Source organism: Eretmochelys imbricata, chromosome 2 (assembly GCF_965152235.1).
Source record: "Eretmochelys imbricata isolate rEreImb1 chromosome 2, rEreImb1.hap1, whole genome shotgun sequence".
Taxonomy (NCBI): Eukaryota; Metazoa; Chordata; order Testudines; family Cheloniidae; genus Eretmochelys; species Eretmochelys imbricata.
The window spans coordinates 11,169,454-11,188,332 of record NC_135573.1 but is presented as its reverse complement, the minus strand read 5'-3'; the positions used below and the strand labels follow the sequence as shown (position 1 = coordinate 11,188,332).

At 40.0% G+C, this 18,879-nt stretch overlaps 1 protein-coding gene across 2 annotated transcripts in view; it reads right to left on the bottom strand.

The window, feature by feature from the left end:
- TRAPPC9 (trafficking protein particle complex subunit 9) overlaps positions 1 to 18,879 on the bottom strand; it is an 816,338-nt gene that overhangs the window by 2,528 nt on the left and 794,931 nt on the right. For both annotated transcript variants that reach the window (XM_077809757.1, XM_077809756.1), the window contains exon 22: positions 5,047 to 5,270. In XM_077809757.1, the coding sequence (XP_077665883.1) occupies positions 5,047 to 5,270 (224 nt within the window). The remainder of the gene's footprint in view (positions 1 to 5,046; positions 5,271 to 18,879) is intronic.

Genomic DNA, 18,879 nt, shown 5'->3' with positions numbered 1-18,879 from the left:
CGAAGCAGGACCAATTCCCAGTTAAATCATCCCAGCCAGGGCTTTGTCAAGCCTGACCTTAAAAACTTCCAAGGAAGGAGATTCCACCACCTCCCTAGGCAACGCATTCCAGTGTTTCACCACCCTCTTAGTGAAAAAGTTTTTCCTAATATCCAATCTAAACCTCCCCCACTGCAATTTGAGGCCATTACTCCTCGTTCTGTCATCTGCTACCATTGAGAACAGTCTAGAGCCATCCTCTTATGCAAAGCCATTCGGTAGGAGTCATGTGACAGGGCATATGATTTAGGGAGGGATCTGCAGAGGCAGTGTTAAGGAAAGGATGCAACACCAAGCATGGTGATCCTTACCACTCCCAATACAATACCCAGGAAACAGGGACCTGAACAAATGCTCAAGTAAAAAAAAAAATTTTTTTCATTGTTGTTACTTTTCTTTTAAAGTGAACTTAGTGTTTGTCATAAATATCAAGAGAAGGGTAAACACCTTTCTGTATACAGTGCTATAAAATCCCTCCTGGCCAGAGGCAAAATCCTTTCACCTGCAAAGGGTTAAGAAGCTAAGGTAACCCCGCTGGCAACTGACCCAAAATGGCCAATGAGGGGACAAGATTCTTTCAAATCTGGAGTGGGGTGGCGGGGGGGACAGACAAAGGGTTTGGACTGTCTGTGTGATGCTTTTGCCAGGAACAGATCAGGAATGCAGCCTTACAACTCCTGTAAAGTTAGTAAGTAATCTAGCTAGAAAATGCATTAGATTTTCTTTTGTTTAATGGCTTGTAAAATAAGCTGTGCTGGAGGGAATGTATATTCCTGTTTTTGTGTCTTTTTGTAACTTAAGGTTTTGCCTAGAGGGATTCTCTATGTTTTGAATCTGATTACCCTGTAAAGTGTTTACCATCCTGATTTTACAGAGGTGATTCTTTTACCTTTTCTTTAAATAAAATTCTTCTTCTAAGAACCTGATTGATTTTTCATTGTTCATAAGATCCAAGGGTTTGGGTCTGTGTTCACCTGTACCAATTGGTGAGGATTATTATCAAGCCTTCCCCAGGAAAGAGGGTGTAGGGCTTGGGGGGATATTTTGGGGGAAGATGTCTCCAAGTGGTTTCTTTCCCTGTTCTTTGTTTAAAACGCTTGGTGGTGGCAGCATACTGTTAAAGGCCAAGGCAAAGTTTGTACCTTGGGGAAGTTTTTAACCTAAGCTGGTAAGTATAAGCTTAGGGGGTCGTGCATGCAGGTCCCCACATCTGTACTCTAGAGTTCAGAGTGGGGAAGGAACTTTGACAGTGTTTGTGAAAGGTGCAATATAGACAGCGCGTGAGAACACAACACTCTGTTTAACCACACATTTGAGCTAACACAGGCAAGCTACAGTGCCAACTTGCCCTTGCTGCCTGCTGTCATCTAGGGGTCAGAGTGTAAATACAGTCTCCAGTCCTATTCAGTCCATGGCACCTTGCTATTAAGGGCAACATTTATACTGGTGGGTTTTGTGAAGTAGATATTTGATGGCTATGAACTTATTAATAGTATTTATTTGTACTACTGTCATATTGAGAGGCCCCAGTCGGGAACTCAGCCTCCATTGTGGTATGCACTGTGCAGATAGATGAAAGATGGGCTCTGCCCCAAAGAGTATACATTTAAAGTAAAACTGCACTGTTGCTCCTCACTTGTTTCACACGGGACTCCAAGGAGCTGTCAAAGAGTTGTTCATCGTTATTCCTTGGCTGATTCAAAATAACTATCAACCACAATGAAATGTTTTTTCCCCATTACCAATCCCCTAGCCCAGGGGTAGTCAATTAATTTTTTGTCAAGGTCCAAATTCTTGGTCAAGGTATAGTCACGGTCCAGGCTCCAGAGAAAATAATAATAATGATAATAAGAAGTAAATAAAAAGATTCTGGAGTCCAGTCAAAAGTGTCTGGTGGTCTGGATTTGCCCTCAGTCTGCTTATTGACTACCTCCGCCCTAACCCATCTACTAAAAACACATTCAAACACACACACTCTGAAAACAATACTGGTAATCACAGAGAACACAGGGAAACATGGATTGCTGATAGTTACAGAAATTTCCAGGGCAGTTAGATTTTTTTTTGCTTTTAATTTGTCAAGTATCAGCTTGGTCTGAGCAACTAATCAGATAAAACATTGGTAAGAGCTGGAGGAGTATTACTAAAGTGGTTAGGTTTAAGGTGGCCAAGATACATCCAAAAGAAATCTCAATCAATGCAAAAGTATTTTAATCAATTAGGCTGTTATCTCACATCTCAAATTCCTACATCTGGTAATATGTATCAGAATCTTGTTGATTACTAATAAACTCATCTTTCTTTTGTGGTTTAAAGGGACAGTGTCAAGTAGTTTTAACCCAGACTAAAAGTTAAGTGTCAAAAAGAAACATTTTGCATAACTTAAAATCCATAGCAATATTTTAATGATTAAAAAACCCAATAAAAAGTTTGTTTTTTAATACAGATAAATCTCTGCATTGTTTGAAACTGAAGGACCCAAACACAACTTCATTATAGAGAATGAAAAAGTGAACATGGACTTTCAACTCCAAGGGAAACTGACCATTCTCCATTCTTTATGGAGTGAAATGAAAAATCACAAGTTTTGTCTTTTAAAGTAATAATTCAAACACTTTTTGTGTGCTGCATAACAAAGAGTATGCAATGAAATGTGTGCGTTTGTCTGTGTGTCTGTCTAACCCCACTCTGCTCCAGATATGTCCAGAAACAAATTCAAGTGTAGTCTGAAAACTAAAAAGATTTTCCAGGAGTGAACTTTTAGGAGTCTGGCTTGGTAAGAAGTTAAGGTAGAGGATAGCAGTTTGGTCCAGAAAGGTGAACTCAGTTCAGCATTGATGACCAACCCATTTCTGTGTCAATGTAATAATGGGCAACACTCTGCAGGTAAAAACTGGCTGCTTTACACCAGTTGAGAATCTAGTCTGATGTATCCAGTCAGTTTATAAAAAGATAATACAGATTCACTGAACTCTTTCAATCTCTGACCTAAGGTCTTATTGAGGTTTGGCTTGGACCTTGATCATAATTCTGGGTAGCACTCATTCCTTCCACAGTATCAATACCCAAAATACAAAAACGAGGTACCAGTTTCTGAAATTTACTTTTTGCCATTGATTAATGAGTCAATATGGGAGGATGACAGAAACTCTGATAACATCAGATATACTGTCTGAGGAAATTTCCTTCTGTGATCAGTATTCGGAGCCCTGAGGGAGTATGACAATATGTTATCTTTGGGATTTACTGTAGGAAAAGCCCTGATACCACATACCACACAATAGAATACTTTTTGTCTCAGAAAGTTCACATTTTTCCCCTTGGCCTTTTTTGAGTTAGAATTTGGACAAATTAACAAAAAAACAACCCCCCATTACCTTAATAAGGGATTGTACAATAGTGTTTACAATACAACAGCAGGGGGAATGCTGAAATTGCACCCCAGGTATTCACAGGGGAGATAACCCCTTGGCTTCTCTCCTCGTGGGAGACCCAATCACAAGGCAGAATATATTACACAGACTTCTGCCTTCTCCCTTGCTAACCTCATGTGCAAGACTCTTCCACAACTGGGTACCTAAGTACTGGAATTCTGATTCAAAACCAACATTGTCAGAATGATAGCCCCAGGTCAAGAAATCCCTCTCTTGATGATTTCTGTTGGCACATTTAAACTGAAATTATTCAGCAAACAATACCGTTAGCATCCATTAAAATTCAGGCTGATGATAAATTCTGTACACACTAGCTTTAAAAAAACCTATTTTCTGCATATGTTGTATAGTTGAAAACATATGCACATTGAGTCTCCAGTGGTTAACCTTTAATTTCGCTCCAGCTCAGATTCACTTAAATGTTCAGTTTTGACAGTCATATTTTACTGGATAACTTAAGACCTGACCTAAGTAAAGACCTGACCATATACTCACTCTCTCTTCATGTTTATTTAATATGCTACCAGAATCAGAACATTCCTGAAACATCTTTCAGTGTTTGTCCTCTGTTTTTCACTCCTCTTTGATTTTTTGTATCTTTAAATAATCCTCAGTGTTTTGCCTCAGGAACAAAAATCTCTCTGACTTGAAATCTCTAGAAGTGAACTTGAGAGAAAGCTCACCTCTTCTTTGTAGGGACACTCAACATTTTTGCATGGTTTTAACACTGATTTTTTTAAAAACTGAAAAATCAAAATGATGAGATCAGCCTTTATAAATGTGTTAAGTGACAACTGAATGCACATGCTCATCTTATTGGACTTTAATGTTTATCTCATTTTCTCTATTTCAGGCTGTAGCGTTTCCTCATAGCCTGACTAAAAGTTGTTTGCAGTTTCTTTGTTCAGCCTGGAGGATATTGCCATTACCTTGCAGAAAAAGTTCTTTAAACTCTAAACGCTGGTGGGGTTGAATGGCTCAGGGGACTGGCAATATTGTATCAAACCTTTTATCAACGGCACTAACTCAGATTTTGCCAGCTTGGTAGTGACCAAAAGCTATTAACACTCGAGTGGCCTGTGTCAAAGGAATTAGTGATCCCCTAGACCATTACATGGAAATGATTTTCTACGTCACAGAACCCAACACCCTCTATTGGCACCAGCTGGGACACCATCAGTACTTTTGGAAAATCAGGCCTCTTTAAAGTGTGCACCCAAATACTGAAGTTCCCAAAATCACAAGCTACTTATGAAACTCACAGCCCTTGTTGGCAATATCAGTGAAAGATCAAGGATTCAATAGGCACGAAGCTGAATTCCCCTTTGGGGTGGACCCCTTTAGGTCATGGTTAAGAAACTGTTAGGCCAGTATGGAGAAGTTTGCATGGCTGCCGCCTATTCTTTACCTTTTGAATGAATAAATAAAAGAGTTCAGTCTCCAGGGCTGTCAATCCCTCACCTCCAGTAGAATTCACTAATATAAAGCTGCATACGTTGGCATCCTGTTTTGGAGTATCAATTTTAATGCATGTGTCATGCAGATGAGTGGACTATGAAAAAGAAGGACTCACTGAATCAATATAAAAGGTGTTGGATCCAACAAAGGTGATGGCATCATGGAGCTCGTAGTTGTGTACTCCATTTTGGTAATCCTGGTATGGGATCACCGTTAGAGCAAACGGGCCCACACTGTGTTTGCTCCAGTTGGTCAGCTTCACCTCCAATGCGATGGGGTCCCCAACTTTGCAGTCTACTACAATATCACAGTCACAGACCTTTCCATCCACCAAGACATCTGCAATACAAGAAATGAATTTCACATTATTTAGGACTTTTGCTGTAGGAACAGCACTAAAATTGGTCTCCATGAGAATCCTGAAAGATGCACAGCAACAATACACAGCAGTTTAGGCTATGGAGTAAAGACATACACTGTGTAGCTATCTCAGAAGGCATTCCAGCAGGTATAATGTAATTATGAAAATTAAAATTTAGCGAGGATCCTAGGGTTTACATCTTGTCTCTTGCAAAAAATGCCATGAAGTCTTTAATGACAATGAAGGAGACATCCAGTAAGAAACCCATGAATTACTTTCATTGACCAGTTGAACATTGTGACCTATTACCTGTCAGCGGCTAACTGTCCATCTCTATAAGAGGTAAAAACATTTGTTACATTTTTCCATATACAAAGAACAACAGACACTTTCCGGGTGAATAGCTGCCAACCCCATTCTACTGGCTGGTGTGCTAAAGCTACAGACTTATACTCACCCTGCCTCCTCTGGGGATGTTAGCACAGTCAGTGGTGCTATTTGGAGCCATCCCTGAGTTTGGAGAGACTAGCCTTATGCAGAGGTGGAGGAGGCGGCAGCTCCTTGCACCCTCATGCAGTGCAAACCATAATCTGGCCCTATGTGAGCTGAATTCCACCTGCTCTTTATGCATAACTATTGAGCAAAAAGAACCAGGTAGTCAGCTAGGGGAGTGGGCAGGGGTGCTATACACAGTTCTTAAATACAAACTGTAACTGGTGATAGATTCTGTTCTGGATGCCCACATGTCCATGTGTCATAGCCAGAAATAAATCTCCCTGTTAATAAGGTGACCTTTTAAAGCAGGGCAGTCTCTGCTGGGCTTTGCAATTTGATACATCTCTATCACATACAGTACACTAATATCCAGCAATAAGAAAAAATGGGATTTCAAAATGGTACAGGGGTAATAAAGCTTGTCTACTTATTGCACTTTATTTCATTCTGAGATTCTTATTTTTTACTTTACAGTTTTCATTTATTTCTTTTTTCTCACAGAGACAGCAGTAAATATAATGTCTCTAAACTGATTCTGCTGGGCCAAACTGCAATCAAAGTAAGTGTGCCCAGTAACACTGCCTATTTGGTTGTACAGCAGTGAATGATTCATTGCCTATACAATATGAAATTGCTACTATAATTCCCCACTCTGAAAGGGTTTCCAGTTGTGCATTATCAGTGTACTTCACAGACTAAATTTATCTCTGATGCACTGTAGATACTATAGTATTTCTATTTCACAACAGGCTCTTGTTCAGAGACAGGGAAAAGCTTTGAGCACATGTGAGAGAGACCATTCGGAGTGGATACATACATTCAGGATACCTCACATTCATTGGGCTGTTCAGTTCCATTACTCCAACCTCCTCCCATATTACTGCCATTGTGGGATTTGCATGGTTACTTTTCTCCAAAGAAGGTTTGAGCTGTATTAATCAGAACGTGCCCTATTTTCTTACAGATATTATTTCCTATTCTCCAGGAACGTTCAGACATGCTCGGCTCGGAGAGAGAATATTTCTCACAGGAGCGAGTTTTTGATTTTTTGCATTGTTGGCTCAGAACCAGAATATGATCTAGGCTTCTGTAATGCCCATTGAGCCTGGCAAACTGAACAAACATTGATGCACCAACGAAGAAAACAGCTAGCAAGAACGAAGACACAAGTTCAGAAATTAACATTTTTTGACAGATCCATTCAGCAAACGACAGGCTGATCAGTCAAAGGCGGTGATCTCTAAACTTCCCTTCAACCACAGCTGCCACGTCACAGCACAAGAAGCAGGTACACAACACAAGAGGTACAACAGTCAGAGCAGACATGACGCGGACACCAGGATCCCAGACTGCTGGTGTTATATATGTCATTTTTTAGAAACATTCCAGTGGTACAGTTGAAAATGAGGCCTATTTAAGCAAAACATTTCCATTTCAAATAGGATGTACAGTTTATGGGATTAGAAGGAACACGTTTCACAATCAACCTGAGCATTTTGGGGAGGGCTTGAGAAACTATTTTTGTACCACCGCACCCAAAAGTAATGGGTTTTGCACAGCACGACGATCGCACTACTTTCTGCAGTCGTGGTTCTCAAACTTATTGATCACGCCCCCCCCCGGGGTTGTGTCTGTAGTAATTTCTGCCACCAATGGCAGCGCAGAAGTAAGGGTGACGTGGTATGGCATTATCACCCTTACTTCTCTGCTGCTGCTGCTGGCTCTGCCTTCAGAGCTTGGCACCCGGCCAGCAGTCACCGCGCTCCCCCGGCCCGGCTCTGAAGGCGGTGCCATTCCATGCCGCGTTTACTTCTCTGCTGCAGTTGGCAGTGGTGCTGTCTTCAGAGCCGGGTGTCTGGCCTGCAGCTGCTGCTCTCCGGATGCCCAGCTCTGAATGCACGCAGTAAGTTTTTTCCCCTCTAAAGCTTCTCGCACACCCACAGAATATATTCCACACACACCCCCTCCAGTTTGAGACCCCCAGTTCTATAGGACTGTCTCAGGACTTCAGGGTAGGCTAGCAAGACGGTCGTTGGGGATATATTCCAAGTTTAACTGACTGATTTCTCACACAAAAATGTGTGTGTGTGTGTGTGTGTGTATATACACACTTAAGGTTCTCCAGCCACCTGCTGCAGAAGTGGAGACCAACTGCTCTATTTCTTTTCATGGCTCTCTCTTGGAGGAAGTGCTTTCATTCTTAAAAAACTACCCTTTACTTTGGTTGCTTCATACCATGGGGCCTTGCCGCCGTGAGCTTTACTGGCCCCAAAGACTGCCTCTGACTCACATGAACCTTCAGAAATATTCAACGAGCTATGTGCATAAGTCTTTATTTTAAAGCTACTCATCTATTTGCCATTAGGTTTTCAACTCCATGCTCTACTTCAGGAATTATGGATGAAACTTTTGCTTGCTGTCCCCATCGTGTAATAACAGTTCAGACTATTGCTCCACAACATCTTTAAATTAAAAAATTAAATCCACAAGAAGGTGAGGAAATTATACCCATCTCCAACAAATCAGTTTTCTTTGGTATTCTTGTAAATCAGTTCACTAAACATTGATTTAGAAAGAGACACAAAGAAGAGAGGAGTGTTGTGTGTCTGCCTGTCGGTAGATGGACTAATTATTTCCTGTCCTCATAGCAGTAGGCTGTACATTTGTAAGTTATAAAGCCAACTATCTCAATAACATGCCAAATGACAAAACACGTGCATCTGTGGTGTAGAATACTACAGTAAGCAGTGTTTAGAAACAGTTATGTTTCATCAGAGAAAGCCTCTTGATCTGACATGCAGTTTCACCCCCTTCCTGACTCAGAAAGCACCTACTATACCATATGGATCCACTTACATATTTTAATCCATGGACAGAGGAAAAGCCATGTGTATAGGGTCCATTTTCTGTGGATTCAGCTTACTAACACAGATGGCATATAAAAGCTGTGATTGCTCACACCACTGCTTTGCAAGTGAATCATTACTGGCTTCAATATATGCTTGCTCTGAGTCATATGAAACAGCAGACAGTGGCAGTATCTAAATCGTGCTTGTCATAAATATAAAGGGAAGGGTAAACACCTTTAAAATTCCTCTTGGCCAGGGGAAAAACCCTTTACCCTGTAAAGGGTTAAGAAGCTAGGATAACCTTGCTGGCACCTGACCAAAATGACCAATGAGGAGACAAGATACTTTCAAAAGCTGGAGGGGGGAGAAACAAAGTCTCTGTCTGTGTGTGTGATGCATTTGCCGGGAACAGAAAGGAATGGAGTCTTAGAACTTAGTAAGTAATCTAGCTAGAAGTGCATTAGATTCTGTTTGTTTAAATGGCTGAGAAAATAAGCTGTGCTGAATGGAATGGATATTCCTGTTTTTGTGTCTTTTTGTAAGTTAAGGTTTTGCCTAGAGGGATTCTCTATGTTTTGAATCTAATTACCCTGTAAAGTATTTACCATCCTGATTTTACAAAGGTGATTCTTTTACTTTTTCTTTGACCGCTTGTGCATCCATCTCCATCTGTCTGAGTTCTACCCGTCTTTCATGTTCGTTTTGTCTTTCCTCAGCCTCAAATCTGGCTAATTCCAGCTTCTGTAGAACAGTGCAGTCTGTCATCCTAACCTCTCTGTTTTTAACTAACTTTACACCCGAGAGTTAGAAAGAAAACAACAAAAAAAACTTGGCTTGTAAAATTTTGCTGTGCTGTCCAGATACCTATGTTCTTTGACAGTGATTGTCAGCCTACAGAAAAATCCTTAAAAAAAAACCTAACACCTTTGTCTCCAGGTAAATAGGCAGAAAACCCCTTTAGTTGCTATTAGGAAAAAAAAAAAACTTCTTCAGGTCTGTGAAGACTTATGAATTTCCCTGCAGGAGGTTAACGACCCTGCCTTTAGGTATAGAAAACTCTAGCTCACAAAAGACTATTCCCTTTCGTCTCTGCTCTGGCCCCAAAGCAGAGAAAAAAACAAACTCTAACTGCTTTCAGCCGAAAACCTGCTTTTCAGCAGCCCAAAGGAAAAAAAACCTTCCTTTTTAAGATCTGTGCTTCTTGTTCAAAAAATCAAAATCCTTAAAAAAACCCCCCAAAACTAACACCTTTGTCTCCAGGCAAATAGACAGAACCCCCCCCCCCAGTTGCTCTTTGGTAAAAAACAACTTCAGGTCTCTTGAAGACTTCTGAATTTCCCTGCAGGAGGTTAACTACCCTGCCTTTAGGTAGAGAAAACTCCAGCTCACAAAAGACAATCCCCTTTTGTCTCTGCTCTGGCCCCCAAGCAGAGAAAAAAAACCTCTGCTTTCAGCTTAAAACCTGCTTTCCAGCAGCTCAAAGGAAAAAAAATTCCTTTTAAAATCTGTGCTTCTGGTTCAAAAAATCTCAAATTAATCTCAAAATGATTTCAAGTTAATCCCACCGCTCTGCCACCATGTCAAGGTTCCTTCCCCACTCTGAACTCTAGGGTACAGATGTGGGGACCGGCATGAAAACCTCCTAAGCTTATTTTTACCAGCTTAGGTTAAAACTTCCCCAAGGTACAAACTATTTTACTTTTGTCCCTGGACCTTATTGCTGCCACCACCAAGTGTCTAACAGATATATAACCGGGAAAGAGCCCGCTTGGAAACATCTTTCCCCCAAAATCCTCCCCAAACCCTACACCCCCTTTCCTGGGGAAGGTTTGATAAAAATCCTCACCAATTTGCATATGTGTACACAGACCCAAACCCTTGGATCTTAAGAACAATGAAAAAGCAATCAGGTTCTTAAAAGAAGAATTTTAATTGAAGAAAAAGTAAAAGAATCACCTCTGTAAAATCAGGATGGTAAATAGCTTACAGGGTAATTAGATTCAAAACATTGGGAATCCCTCTAGGCAAAACCTTAAGTTACAAAAAGACACAAAACCAGGAATATCCATTCCATTTAGCACAGCTTATTTTCTTAGCCATTTAAACAAATGGCAACTAACACATATCTACCTAGATTACTTACTAAGTTCTAAGACTCTATTCCTTTCTGTTCCCGGCAAAAGCATCACACAAACAGAGAGAACCTTTGTTTCTCCCCCCTCCAGCTTTGAAAGTATCTTGTGTCCTCATTGGTCACTTTGGTCAGGTGCCAGCGAGGTTATCCTAGCTTCTTAACTCTTTACAGGGTAAAGGGTTTTTCCTCTGGCCAAGAGGGATTTTAAAGGTGTTTACCCTTCCCTTTATATTTATGACAGTGCTAGAATTCAGATAAAAGATAATCAGTGTTTCAGAAAATTAGAAGACGAGTCTAATGCAAGCATTGATACAAAATATAATAGGTGCAGGGGAAAGTCAAGCTGTCAGGGAAGAAACATGAAGGTTCGGATGTCTGCTACCGGAGGAGAGTTTCATGCTTTATTCCTAGATATTAAAATAAAGCAACGGAATAAGTCCTTGTTCTTTTCTCTCTTTACTTTTCATGTACCCCTTATATTTCATTTACTTGCACATGCCTGGTGCAGAAAATACCTTCATGTGCTTTACCGCAATGCATTGCATTGCAATGCTAGAAATTAAAGAAGGGAAAGCCCTAGAGGGCATCTTGTCTGTCCTGCATCACCAAACTGATGCTGGATTGCTCTATATAAGTGCAATATATTTATTATTATTACATATGCTACTGAGACAGGAACCATTGGCTAGTGGTTAGAACCCAGGATGGAAGGTACTGAATTAGCACAATATAAGAAATTAGGTGAATAGATAGAATCAGGAGCCCTGGCCCCCCTACTGATTCCCTGATTTAGGCAAGGAATTTAACCTCTGTGTGAGTTCATCCTTTTGTTACCTACCTTACACACTAGGTTAATATATACCACAGGGAAGCTGAGAGATTTAATTAGGAATAATAGTAAAACATATTTCAGAATTCATATAACATCTTTCTTCCATTGTTTTAATGTGCTTTACAGAGGCAAACGAATGTTTCTAAAGTGCTTTAAGATTCTAAGATGAAAGATACTGTATCAGCGAAAAATGTTATTTAGCGTCTGCAAGGTGAGACTGTCATAATCACATGGTGAAAACTTGCACTTGTAAATAAATTCCAATTACTATTAACTTCTGTCTCAAAATCAATATCTAAATATATTAATATAAAATAAGTAGAATACTTTACATACTCCTGCTATTTTCCCAGTTCCAATATAGTTTCTGTAGGAGCTTTGGCAACTCAGAGCTATAATTCCAAACTTGTGTGCTGAAAGTTCTACGTACATATACTGTCATGGTTAATTGGATTTGTGCACAGAACTCCCTATGCACCAATGTGAAAGTTTAGCTTGGAAACAGCATACCAATGGGACCCTGAATGTTTATCCTCAATGAAAATACATAGTCTGGCAATGTTTACACTCATCTTCCAAAGTTTATATTGATTTTGAGATACATACTGTACTGTGTGGGTGATTTGTACTATTCCTCATATTGAGGGAAAGAGAGTTTTCAATCAGATATTTGCCATTAAAGACCAGGGGCCATATCATCCATTGGTGTAGCTGCACTGACTTCAATTCTCTCTCTCTCTCTCTTGAACAGTTTACACTGGCTGAGAATCTGGTCTGGGACTTTTAATAAATCTTAGACAGAGCTTAATTTATTCAAATGAGAAAGTTAACAAAATTTAAAGCAGCAGATGGCTAGAGGAGTAAATAAACTCACTCACTTGACAGATACAAACTGATCCTCAAGCCCACAAACACAGACCGTAACCAGCTGCAGTGTGATAGTTGCAGGGGGTTCTTAAGATAGGCTTTTTAAAAATGTTGTTATAACTGTGCAAGGGAGGTTAGTTTTGCTAATCTGCATATTTGAGAGAGCAACACTAAGGCTTTGTCTGCACTAGGGTTTAACAGACAAAAAGGCCCGTGTGGATGCTCTTCCGCCGACATATCTACCGCAGCTCATAGGGGGTGGTTTAATTATGCCGGTGGGAGACTGGCTACATAGAAGACCTTACAGTGGTGCAGCTGTGTGGTGTAAGGTCCATAGTGTAGACATAACCAGTTTGATGAGGAACAGCGATAACACTGAAATCTCTAGATAAGATGCATCAGATACTTGGTTGGAGAAAAGCTAAAGAAAGAGAGCCCAAGCAGGAATTACTGCAGTGACATAGTGTTACAGAATGATTCAGTTATTTTGTGTACACACAGTATAAAGTGATGATTAAAAGCCTTAGCCACGCCAGTTTGGCTTTCAGTTTTGCTAGCAGAGCAATCTAAGGGCCAGAAATGCTGTTTGGAACTGCTTCAACTTTCTCTTTTCCTGAGTGGTAACATTCGTTCAGGTTTTTACAGGGAACGCTCAGGAGCACAGAGAGCAAAAATCAGCAAACGTTACCATTTGCAAATACATTGAACAACCCAGTTTGACCCGGTTATATATATTTTTTTAAAAAAAACAAACGGCGAAATCTCAGGATGGAGAGAAATCATCCCACCACAAACAAACCCGCCGTTTGATTCAAGCTGATTCTCTTGTCTGGCAGTTTTTGATTTAGCAAGTACCTTGTCCCTTCTTTTATGCATCAAGTCAGAAACAGTTTCTGGCAGCCTTGTATTTCATTTTGAGTAAGCAGTTTTGATAGAGGAGTGTTCAGGTTCTGCGCAGTATTCTTCCAACATACCAAGCTCTTTTGAACTCCGTTAAATACCTTATTCAACAACCAAACTCAAGTATTGTTTCTGTCTCCCTAGTCCTCCTTTATTCTTTCTTGTGCAGAGCATTTCCCCTTCATTTTCCAAAAGGATGGTGCAGATTATTTACACATTGGGAAATAGGGTTGGTTATGTTTGTTTGTCCATTATGAGGCCTACAGTATTTTCACAGCTGGATAAATCCAAACAAAAGATATTCATAAAAACGTATTGCTTCTATGTTCCTGGTTGTGCTCATCAAGCACTGGCCAAATGGTTATTTAATAACATGAAAGCATCACATGTATTTACATAAATTCTACTGTATGTCTTTGAGATCAGTTTCTCATACCAAGCCCAACCATTTTAACTTGGAGCAACATCGTTTGGTTATTCACTGTAATGCAGAAAAAATACTGAGCTAAATTCATCCATAACATTACTCCATTGGAGCCAATAACTATACCGTGTATAAACACGCATAGCTATTTACATAGTAATACTTTAAAACTGTGCTAGGATTTTATCCTTAGAGTCGACCATTCTAAGCCTTATGCTGTAAGGTGCTGAATGTTCTCAGCTCCCACTGAAGTCAGAGCAACTACAAAGGTGCTCAGTACGTCTTTAGATCAGATCTTTTGAGATGGGATGATTCTAAAGCATAGACAAAACCAATCTAACTTTCTGGAAATACCAACAACTGAGCCAGAGTCCTTCAAGTAATGTAACAGTCACACTTCTGCAAACATACAATGTGGAGAACAGGGGATTAGATATAGTAAATAAATGATAAAACGCTAAGATGAACTACTGAAACAGCCAACCCAATTTCATAATCCTTCCTAGCTGCCTGATTTCTGGCAATCTTTCTCATACACAAAACATTTTAAAATTGAATTAGTCATTTTATTTCTTCCACAAGCAATTAAAAAGAAATACACCATTAAAACCATTGTTGCAGCAAAGTAAGCAGTGAGTAATCTTTGATACTTGTCAGTATTTTTCTATTTAATCAGTCATCCACAGTGGCTGGTATTCTAAAGATCGATCTTGACTGGTCTGATTACAGTTATCCCAGATGCATTCTCAGTTTGTATCTGTTATTTGCTCTATGCTGACAATGGATGAAGGCAGCCTTTATGTCCCCGTGGACTCTGTTTCAAAAGGATTGTTTTATTTTTCAAACTCGTTCACTTGGACGGAGTAAGCTTTCTTCCCCCTCATCACTATAATGCTAATGTTCAATTTAATTCCCAAGTTTACCCATAACAGCTACGTGATCAGCGTTCAGTTTCAGTGTTGTTCGATCTCTGACTATTATAAACATTTGGATGTAGTAAAAACTTCTTCAAGTAAAGCTAAACACCAGGGTCATGCTCTCTGGAAAGAAATGCACTAACAAAACCTGTGTTCTGGGTGCTAGTTGGCTCCAACTTTTAACTGGAAATTTAGATAAATCTGACTACATATGAACCACAGATTTCTTTTAAGAAACTAGTTTATTCCTTCTGTTTAATCTTTAGGTATTGGGTGGTAGGGTTTGGTGGTGGTGATGTTTATGCATTCTGTAATGTACCTTTCTCATCTAGATGAAATTTCTGGCAAGCTGATCACACTCCCTTCTTCTCTGGCAGCCAGGATGACTTGTCGTTTGATGGTTTGCCAGAAATTTCATCTAGATGAGCAAGGTATTTGCTATCGAAGTGAAAATCGGTTGAGTTTTACTGCTTGTGTCAGGTCGTAATCTAAAGGCTCAAAAGCAGATCCCTTTAATTTTAAAGCACTTTTTTTTTTTCTAATTGAGTCTAAACTTCTTTTGACTAGTTTCTGTGGCACAGTCCCAGTTTGTTTAAATAATCCTGATATCTGAATGTAGGCCAATCACTTGTATCTGCTCATCGCAAGCAGGTTTGCAGTCAAGATCTTTTGATCAACTGCTACACAGGTCAAGCTAACAGATAATATGCCCATGTTTTGAAAATTTCTTGTCTTATGATTCACATATGCTTTAAGGCCTTTGAAAACATTATTACTGTAGCTTGCTTATGGCAGAGCTACTTCTTTTCATTGATTCCTTGCACTGTTTTGCAAAAAAAAAAAAACCAACAGGTGCTAAGTACTAGACAAAGTAAACTCACACTGTGATGCATTGGATTGTGCTGTATATTATTATTCTGTATTGCACTAGCATAAAAGATTTCTTTTGTACAAGAAATATTCTAGGAATAAGCCCATAATGCGGTAGAATATGGCTTAAAATATTACTTAAACTGTAGATTATTTAAAAGAAAACACTATGATTTCTCTCCAAAGGCTATGTAATCATATACAGTAAAAGCTTCATCTGGCATGTTGGAGGAAGGGGGGGGGCAATTAGTCAGAAATTCCTGTCAACTAAGAGTTATACTTACCAATGGATTACCAATATTCAAAGAATTAGAATACAATAAAATGAATAAACATTTCTATTCTCGCCCTTTTCAAGACATGAACAAATATCTATTTTCTGTTTTAATGTCAACGCAACTCTATTACGCTGCTCTCCTTTGCTTTTTGCTGGTATTTTGGATGCCATAATGGTAAGGTAGTGTTAATATTTTACGATAAACACGGGAAAATACACCGAGTAATAAACGGACCAATCACAATGGTGGATACAAACAGAAAGAACAGCATTCGGCTCATCACGGAGAACTTGAAGTTCTCCTTTCAACTGCTCTCGGAAATTCCGGGATCCTGAATAGGCATGTAAATATCAGTTTAAAAAGTTAACCACTTAAATGATAGATGGAACATTTTATGTCTAAGCCTCTCTGTGAAATGCAAGGAAACTTCATTAAGAATGCCTAGATATTTGTTTAAAATACACACAGTAAATACCATAAATGGCCTCTCTCTTCTTGAGTAGTTGTGGGTTATAGACCTTAGTCATGTGTAATCTGGTAACCACATGCCCCACCTTACCTTTTTTAAAGTGCTGAGATCGGACGATTTGTCCCTGAATAAAACCCTTTATTATCTCCAATTAATTCCAGCTCATTGAGTTTCAATCATTGCTGGGCTAAACTAGCCCCATGAGGGCCAGTTTAACCAGTTAACCAATGTCGCTCTGGCGGCAGGCTGGCATGGGGCGGCAGCATTGCTGTCCTGCTGGCCCAGCGTGGCTGGGGCTGGGGCCAGGACTCCAGGGCTGCTCAGGTGCGGCAGGAGCCAGGGTCCCACTGGCTCGCCCACCGCAGCCGGGGCTGGTGTCCTGCTGGCATGGCACGACCAGCGCTGGTTAACCATTTAACCTTTTACATCCCTAGTCCCAAATAGCTTCGGCATCTATTCCAATTAGCTACGGCATTGGTCCTGGTTATTAGATTGAACATTTGCACTGGGAGCTATCAAAAATGCCAGTTTCTAGAGCATTCCAGTTGGTAAAGTGCTGGATAACACAGCTTTTACTGTACATGGCTTTCGCCCTCTTTGTGTATCTCCACAATGATGGTGGCGAGGTGCGACGCTGACTGGCCCTAGAGAGGAGAACCATAACATTCTCCTGTGATAAGTGTGGGTGGCATGCCTTTTGTAACCAAATGCAGAACAAAACGGTCTGCAGTCATACCACGTTATGCTGAAAGCCTGTCTGATCTCTAAGAAGAATTGGTCAGGGTAGTATTTTGATTGGAGACCTCCAAGAAACCCTTAGGTGCTTCAGGAAACAGTGATAGTGATGCATTTCCTCTGAGTCAGTACTCAACACCAGCAACATAGCGGATACTATACAGCAGGAGGGGCTGTCTTACAGATGAGACATACAGCTGAGCTTTTTGTATGTGCAAAAAGAAAGGACGTTACTCCCAGTGTTCAGGTCTAAATTCTTCCTCTGGTCATTACATTGTAAACATTACATTACCTACCTAAACTCTCCCTAGATATAGTAATTTCAAGTGGATACAGTAATCTTCATTACCAGATTTCAACTGCAGTGTACTATTGCTATTTGCTCTTTACATAGATGTTGCATTGTATGCCACAAGTCACTATTTTTCATTTAATTTGTTATTTTGGGATCCTTTGCGATGGAAAGTCCCTGTGTAATCTGGAATTGTCCAAAGTGGGAAGGACTTCAAGAATACATGTAGAAGGACGGAAAGAACAGAGATATCTGTGCATAGACATACAGAAACACATGGTAAGAATGTTTTAAGAAAGCATTATAGTGATAGTGAATATGTTAACAAAGGGTCAGTAGATGTTCCTGAAGATACATTTTGTGTGTGTGTTACAGGGCAGCCAGGAAATATTAGATCAGACGTCAAGGTTGCAAGAAAATTTTACCCTAACACAGCAGCCTTTTTCCAGAGCCCTGTTAAAGGTAATACATAACTCCCTATTAACAGGCAGGTAGATGATTTGCTGCCTCTCAACGACTGTGTAAATATGAGCACTAAGACACCAAGCCTCATGGGGCTAGTTTAGCCCAGCCATGATTGAAACTCAACGAGCTGGAATTAACTGGAGATATTAAAGGGTTTTATTCAGGGACAAATCGTCCTATCTCAGCACTTTAAAAAAGGTAAGGTGGGGCATGTGGTTACCAGATTACACATGGCAAAGATCTATAACCCAGAACTACTCAAGAAGAGAGAGGCCATTTATGGTATTTACTGTGTGTATTTTAAACAAATGTCTAGGCATTCTTAATGCAGTTTCCTTGCATTTCACAGACAGACCTAGACATAAAATGTGCCATCTCCTAATTCTAAATTGTTCGAGGTCTCACTTAGTGGGTTCAGTTAAATTCTTTCATGTTTTTGTTACTGCTTTTGCACCAAAACATCACCTAGTAAATCCAGGCAGACATGTCTGGAAAGTTATCAGACCATAATTTCTGAGGCATTACTATTTCTTGGATCTGACAAAACTGTATCATCCTTTGCTTTTAAAACCTGACCTTCCTTCAAACCCATTTCAAATCCACTTACCAACAGCACTATGATTTCTTGCAGGACTACACCATAGCCACACAGCTAAAAGAATCCTCATCTCTACCAGAATGGCTGGCGTACTTCTTCTGAAGAGTAAACCAGCTAGTCAACCTGCATTATTTAACCAAATACTATAGCCAAGCAGTGACTGCTGAGAACAGCTTTAACCTTATGTTACAGAACAGTACAACTGAATAAAAAGTAAAAACCTGTTAGAACAGAAAATTCTAAATCCAATCGAATAAAGCAAGAAACTGCCCAGCCACCTGATTGAGTTTGGTCGCATTAGACACCTGCACGTCTACCAATGTGATATATGCCATCATGTGCCAGCAATGCCCCTCTGCCACGTACACTGGCCAAACTGGACAGTCCCTATATAAAAGAATAAATGGACACAAATCAGACATCAGGAATGCTAACATACAAAAGCCAGTAGGAGAACACTTC